Raw genomic sequence first — 7076 nt, 5'->3', positions numbered from 1 at the left:
CATAATTGTAACCCTTAGTAGTCCCAAATTATTTTGTGCCATCTGTCGAATCTTCCAAGACCCGAACTCCCAGACCAACCCTGCAGATTCCTTTGCTAATATTAATGAACCCTCCAAATCAGTTAGCACGAGCTAAAAAGCGTAGTTGAGGTTAATATTCCCATGGATCGTTGGACAGGAATCTTGAAGGTGCCATTGTACACTAATAGCACCACTTATTATCGAGTTGCTGCTTCTCTTTGCCTCTCTCCTTCTTCCAAATCTGTCTCTGTAAGTTCTTCTTTTTTTAAACTCTGTAGAGACCCAAAATTCCTTTCTTGATTTGGAATTGACATTTTAATGTTGGGATCGTTTTTATGTTTGCAACCCCTCAATTTCTGAATTAGTTGGGGTCATTTATATGCATCCATTCTACTCTATGAGATTGGCTGTATAAGTCATTTGTATCCATTTTATTCTATTCAAGAACACTTATGTATTTGGGCATGTTGAACTTACTCCGTCTGTTCACCTTTATTTGTCCAGTTTGGACTTTGCACATTCTTTAAGAAACAATAATTGATATTAGTGCTTTACCACAATACCCATATTAATTGATGTTTACTTTTAGGTTTTGGAAAATGATTTGGGGAGTAAGTAATTAGTGCTAAGGTAAAACATGAAAAAAAAATTTATCTTGATATGCTAAAAGTGACAAGTAAAAAGGAAAATGTATTTTTAGTACAGGGGACAAGTAAAAATGATCGGAGGGAGTAACGTTTAATGAATTCATCAACGTTGGACTATTTTTATACTGGCATGAACTTACTATGAGCTCTCGCATTGCAAAGTTCGTTATGTAGCTATGTAGATACTGTAAAAGGAAAGTTTGTTTTTTTATTCAAGTGATGGACATGTTAGTGATTTACTGTTCGGGTGGCAAGAAAGTTGGTTTTCTTTGTTGTTTTAATTGAATGATCCGCCCCTCATGCCTTGCATTTTGTATGAGAGATAGGTGCCTGCTGCAAATGCTATTTTTTTCAATGGGGATAAGATTGAAGGGACAGGAAATCCAGTGATTGAGAGGCTATCTGACGGGCAGAAAATTGCTGAAATCTTGGTTTCAAAATTCGGGAATTCTATCAATGCTTGGGTTGTTGAGGCACCGGTCTTCAGTGGACCTTTTGCGGTTTATAAGGACTTTATCCCTTCTGTCAATGAATATGGAGAGCCAAAATCTTATGATGCAGATGGTTTCCCTGCTTCTTCCTCCATTGTCATGCTTTTGTGGAATTGCCTGAAAGAGGTATTAGCTATTGCCCGAAGTACGTGCCTTTTTGCTTTCACTGTTCACCATCTACCGCTTTTTGCTTAAGTGAGTTCAACTTGATTGAAAGAGAAAACCTAAGATGCTGATCCTCATTAGAGTCTCGCAATAGATTGTAAGTTTTTTTCGGCCCTGGGATACACTAACTCTGCAGTTTCATATAGTGACATGTATGTCCATCTTGGCTCTGTAATTTAGGTAAATATCACACTATTCTCAAGAAAAACCTAAATAAGCCTCGGAACAAAGTTAAGGTTTTGATAATTTACCTGCAGTGCATCTAGTGAATGAAGAAGTCCTTTGGGTTGTTTTGACTAGACCTTGCACTAAACATGTTTGTGGATTGCTTTTTGTTGTGATTCTTATAGAGCTTGCATTAAGGCTGTAACTCGCTTACTGTTCCATTTGTGGTGTTTCTTCAATTTGATCTCGTTTGGCTTTTCACATTTGTCCATATGCAGAATATTAGGGATTGAAGTGATATTGCCTGTTTAAGGAGTGGAATTAGTATTTCTTTCTTGCACATTTTTATATCACATGCTACGCTTTTGCATGTTTGCAGTTGCTTATCAATTTTCTCTGCTGCCTTTGCAGGCAAAAAATGTCATTTCAGGGAAACAAAAAGAGCCCTATCAAGCTGAAGTTTCTACATCATCTTCAAGTACACCAAGAACATTACTACTTGGATTTAGTAAGGGTGGTGCTGTACTCAACCAGCTGGTTACTGAGCTTGGTTTTGCACCAGTCCAGCTCACTGAAGACGTGTCGATAGCAAATAAGAATGCAACAAATGGAGGATTTGCCTCTCTGCAACAAGATCAGATCATTCCAAATTCTAAAGATGGCTTCTTAAATAGCATAGCTGAGTTCCATTACGTAGATGTTGGTCTAAACACAGAGGGAGCATACGTAACCAATCAAGATGTCATTAATAAAATTTCTGAACGCCTCATCCAAGGAGCCCCTGGAATTCGGTTTTTCCTTCATGGAACTCCTAGACAATGGTGTGATCGCGACAGGATTTGGATCCGGAAGGAGAAAGATGAGTTTTTTCGGCTGCTCAAAGAAGCAGCTCGGAAGAATATGGGGAAATTGTATTTACGTGAAAGATTGTATTTTGGTAGTAAGCTCCCTGACCTCCAGATACACTTTGAAATCATCGAGCATTTGGACGTGAGTTGAGTGTCTTCTTGATGAAATGCATGTATTATTATTTATTAACCTGTTGTCAACCTCCCGGAACTAGTCTAAAGCATCAATACAATTATGGCCTTTTTACTATGGGATTGTTATATTTTTCGAAAATGATGTTGCAATTCAAGATGTTTTGTGGTGTCTCTTTGTATACATTCCATAAATCTTCTTTTCCTTATTTTTCATTTTAAAAGGAGGAGTAAAGGTTTGTGCTTCAAATATTTTGTGAGTGTTCTTTAGTTGGCTGAGTTTGGATTCGATTTCTGAATAGCTTTGGAAGATCTGTTTCCTCATATTGATTTCGGGAAAACAATTTTACGTGTTTGGGTTTGTTCCAGGGGAAAATGTTAGAAAATTCTGAACGCCTAGTAAGTAAAAGAAAAATTAATTTGGAAAAGTGCGGATCTAAATGGATCTGGAAGGGTCGAAACCAATATTTCACAAATCAGCAATTCTTTATTATTCTTCTTCAGATGCAAAGCTAAATTATGCGTTTTTTCAAAATCTGTTTTATGTTTTGATGAATAAAGTTGTACATTAGTACTGACAGGAGATTAGAGGAAGTGCTTACAGCCTTTAAAAATAAATTCTAAGCTTAATACGTTAGTAGCTGCTTAAACTTGTTTGGATAGCTCTTCATAAAGTGTTCCAATTAAACACTTTTAATTTAAATTTCAAAAAATTTTGCTTGTGTTCTCGTTCGTAGTTAAGTTAATTATATAAAATATGTCAATGACACGACACATTCACCTAAATGAGCTAGCATTTTCTACTTGGAAGTTAATAGAATTAGAATTTAGGCTTATTCATAGCCATCCAGTGATAGCATTAGACAACTAACTATCCAACCAACACTATAATGTAACTCCCAGAACTAAATCAATGAATGATAGAAAAACCCTTGGGCTATGGAGCACAATAGAAAGAAAATGTCTGGTTTTGCTCCAACAAAGGAATTCCAAAGCCACCCTTCTCTGTATTCACGCCATAATGCTTCGAAATGCCATTGAAAACAATGTAAATCTCCTCACCAAGCTCATTTCCAGCTTCTCCATCAGCGACCCAATTGCTGGTATCACCCATGCACGCCAAATGTTCGACAAAAGTCTCCAAAAAGACAGACACTTTCCTTTGTAACACCATGATAAATTCCCATATGGGTGTTGGTCAGTTTGCTGAATCAACGCTTTTGTATAGATATTTACTAAGACACACTAAGTTTCAACCCGATAGTAATTACACGTTTTCGATCCTTGCCAAGTGTTGTGGTGCAAGATTCGTGCTGTGGGAAGGGTTAGAAATTCATAATCATGTGTTGAAATGTGGGTTTGTTGCGACTTCGTTGGTTGATATGTATGGGAAGTTTGGTGAAATAGGTTTTGCCAGGAAGTTGTTTGATGAAATGCTTGAGAGAAGCTGCCGGCTTTAATTGGAGGTTATTTGAAGCGTGGATGTATGGGTATTGCTGAAGGACTTTTTGATGCAATGCCTGAAAAAGATGAAGTGGCGTTCAATGTGATGATCGGGGAATAGATTGTTTGAGGCAATGCCGGAGAGAAATGTGATTTCTTGGACTAGTATGATTGATGGGTACTGTAGTAATGGTAATGTAAGTGAAGCCAGGGTGTTATTTGATGCAATGCCAAAGAGGAACTTGTTCTCTTGGAATGCAATGATTGGTGGATACTCTCAAAACAAACAGCCCCAAGAGGCTTTGAAGTTGTTCAATGAGTTGCAGACAGGGACGACATTGGAGCCGGATGGTGTTACTGTTGTTAGTGTGCTTCCAGCTATTGTTGATTTGGGTGCTTTAGATTTGGGTAACTGGGCTCACCAGTATGTCTAGGAAGAAATTAGATAGATCTTCAAATGTTTGCACTGCTTTGGTTGATATGTATGCCAAGTGTGGGGAAATCGCAAAAGCCAGGGAATTTTTTTATGAGGTAAAAGTAAAAAGAGTCATCAAGTTGGAATGCTTTAATTAATGGATTAGCGGTCAATGGATCTGCTAAAGAAGCATTGGAGGTGTTTGAGGATATGAAGAATAAAGGATATGACCCGAATGAGATTACTATGCTTGGTGTTTTGTCAGCTTGCAACCATGGTGGATTGGTGGAGAAGGTAAGAAATGGCTTGTAGCAATGGAGAGTTATGGGCTTACTCCGCAAATTGAGCACTATGGCTGTCTGGTTGATCTTTTGGGGCGGTCAGGGTGTTTGGAGGAAGCTGAAAACTTGATCGAAACCATGCCTTATGAAGTGAATGGAATAATATTGAGTTCCTTTCTATTTGCGTGTATGCCAAAGATGTTGCAAGGGCTGAGAAGGTCAAGAAAAAGGCAATTGAGATGGAGCCGTGGAATGATGGAATCTACATTATGTTGAGGAACATGTATGCGACTGATAAAAGGTGGAGTGATGTTGAAGACATGAAGGGGCGGATGAGGAGAGAAGGGGCAAAAAAGGAGGCAGGTTGCAGTACCATTGAAGTAGACGGTATGGTTTGTGAATTTGTAGCTGGGGATAAGATACATGCACAGTGTGAGGAAATACATCTTCTATTGGAACATTTGCTGTTGTACATGAGAGTTCTGGATACACCTTATAGTAATGATATTGGATTGGCTGAATTTTAACATTTGTGTCGCAGCTTGTATACATTGTGTAGCTTTTCCTCATATCAGATCTCAGCCTTGAGGTTAAATATACATGCACGACAATCAAAATGGGTGCGAAGAGCACAATCTATTATAAGGAGACATGATAAACACCCTGACCTTCCCGAGAAAGGAGTTTATGCGATTGTAACGTGTAGAACTTGTCTTTGTTAAGAGTGCATTTTATAAACTAAACGTTGTGAACCATAAGAAGGGCCTCAGACTGAAGATCAAGAGAAAATTGGTACTTGAATGTCTGTGTTGGTTAGTAATCAGAAATGACCGCTGCACAAGTATGGTTCTTTTGGAGGAGTGACTGATGGGTGATAAAGGCAGTATGTCATGTGGGAGCCCATCCTATAGGTTCCAGCTTAAGCTAAAGCTTGATAAAAGTCAAGAATCTACACAATGAGCTCCCACATGATGAAAGTTTAAATGTTAGTGTTGGTCAGGAGTCAAAAATGTCCCTGGCACAAGATATGGTTCTTTTGGGATAACTGTTGCAAGGGAAAATCAGAGCATCATGTGGGAGCCATCGTGTAGATTCCAGTTTAAGCTAAAGCTTGATGAAAGTAAAGAATCAGATCCTAGCAAACCAATGGAACTTAGTTACTGGATTCTTTGCTTGCACTGGTCACCTAGATAGACTAACAAGCCATTCTTATCCTCTTCGCTCGTCTTTTGTTCTCTTTCTTTAAATACTACAATGAATTTGTTTGTTCATAATCGCCAAGATGGGTCTGATCATGAGCTTAGCGGGAAAAGGTCAATCATCTTCACTTCTCTTTTAAAACTTATACTTTGCTAATCTTCTCAATTCTTCATCTCCTTCCTTTCTTTGAGCATATCTTAGCTTGTATGTCATATATTCAGAAGGCATTGACATTTGTAAACCATAACCATTCAACTCTACAGGATCGCCAATAACACCGGTTATAGGTAAGGTGACGGATAAATTCCATGAGGAATTCATGAAAAAAAATATCAAGGAATTCCGAGATTTCCATCTGGCGGTTCTCAGCATTTTCATGTAAGATTCTTTGTCCAAAACTCCGATAAACTTACAATAATCTACATGGCCTTATTTATAAATATATTATCGTTTGGGTGCCCGTCAAACTGCCAGCATCTGGTTTGTTCTTAGGATAAATGAAACTATAAAACCATTATCTTGGGTAACGCCGAAACTTCTTTCAACCACAGATCTGTGAATGAAGCATTGCCTGGCAAGCACTGGGATGTGCCTCCGTATCAAGAAATTAAGGTTGCTATCTCTCTCTCTCCGTATATATTATACACACGCACACACACACACAAATTACACACGTGCACGAACATCACCCACAAACTGGTTGCTAATGCATGTGTGGCAAATATAGAATTGTTTTATGGAAAGGGAAGCCCAACCCAATGAAGAACTTAAGAATGAGATTGTCTTAAAGTTCCTGAAGGAGCATATACAACCAAACAAGTTAGATAAGTTTTCACTTATGATTGGGCTGGCAACACCCCCTGCAGCAATGGCAGCCAAGAAAGCCGGTGAACGTGTACCTCAGCTCAAATTTATGAAATCCGTTCCAGACATTCTGTTTGTGCCTGGTGCTACATTGTTAGCTCTTACAGGAGTTAGGTTTTCCAGAATATTTTTCCTCCAGCAAAAGCATCTGAAGAGTGAAGACCATCTAGTTGAAAGAAACCATATAGGAACATCGGATTCTTAAGCTTCGCGATGAAAACTTTTCAATTTGTGCACAAGATTGTTGAACTGGTATAACCCACCATTCCTGCCAGTCAAATGTATTAAAAAAAAGAAAAAGTCACATTTGACTTGACATTCCATGTATACTCGCAATAAGGAACTAATGCATGCTCTTTTATGAGATCTACTAGTATCGAACCATTGGTGCTAGTAAAATATAA

At 38.3% G+C, this 7076-nt stretch overlaps 2 protein-coding genes and 1 pseudogene across 2 annotated transcripts; all 3 read left to right on the top strand.

The window, feature by feature from the left end:
* Positions 1 to 2641, top strand: LOC132645785 (uncharacterized). Its single transcript, XM_060362984.1, has 3 exons — positions 1 to 270; positions 995 to 1285; positions 1901 to 2641. Exons 1-3 carry the CDS (start codon positions 163 to 165, stop codon positions 2486 to 2488), a joined length of 987 nt encoding a protein of 328 aa, XP_060218967.1. The 5' UTR covers positions 1 to 162; the 3' UTR covers positions 2489 to 2641.
* A 500-nt stretch (positions 2642 to 3141) lies between these two features.
* LOC132645784 (pentatricopeptide repeat-containing protein At2g44880-like) lies at positions 3142 to 7076 on the top strand (annotated as a pseudogene).
* LOC132644473 (uncharacterized) lies at positions 5863 to 6877 on the top strand. Its single transcript, XM_060361069.1, has 3 exons — positions 5863 to 5921; positions 6360 to 6420; positions 6536 to 6877. Exons 1-3 carry the CDS (start codon positions 5863 to 5865, stop codon positions 6875 to 6877), a joined length of 462 nt encoding a protein of 153 aa, XP_060217052.1.

This window comes from Lycium barbarum, chromosome 6 (genome assembly GCF_019175385.1).
Source record: "Lycium barbarum isolate Lr01 chromosome 6, ASM1917538v2, whole genome shotgun sequence".
In the NCBI taxonomy this organism is placed as follows: Eukaryota; Viridiplantae; Streptophyta; class Magnoliopsida; order Solanales; family Solanaceae; genus Lycium; species Lycium barbarum.
The sequence above is the reverse complement of the archived record's forward strand: the minus strand, read 5'-3'. Positions and strand labels throughout refer to the sequence as shown.

Coding starts and splice junctions, on each gene's coding strand:
- LOC132645785 (XM_060362984.1), top strand. CDS start 163: ATGGATCGTTGGACAGGAATCTTGAAGGTGCCATTGTACACTAATAGC. Junction 271..994: donor CTTCTTCCAAATCTGTCTCT/GTAAGTTCTTCT, acceptor TATGAGAGATAG/GTGCCTGCTGCAAATGCTAT. Junction 1,286..1,900: donor TGTGGAATTGCCTGAAAGAG/GTATTAGCTATT, acceptor CTGCCTTTGCAG/GCAAAAAATGTCATTTCAGG.
- LOC132644473 (XM_060361069.1), top strand. CDS start 5,863: ATGAATTTGTTTGTTCATAATCGCCAAGATGGGTCTGATCATGAGCTT. Junction 5,922..6,359: donor CATGAGCTTAGCGGGAAAAG/GTCAATCATCTT, acceptor TTTCAACCACAG/ATCTGTGAATGAAGCATTGC. Junction 6,421..6,535: donor CTCCGTATCAAGAAATTAAG/GTTGCTATCTCT, acceptor TGGCAAATATAG/AATTGTTTTATGGAAAGGGA.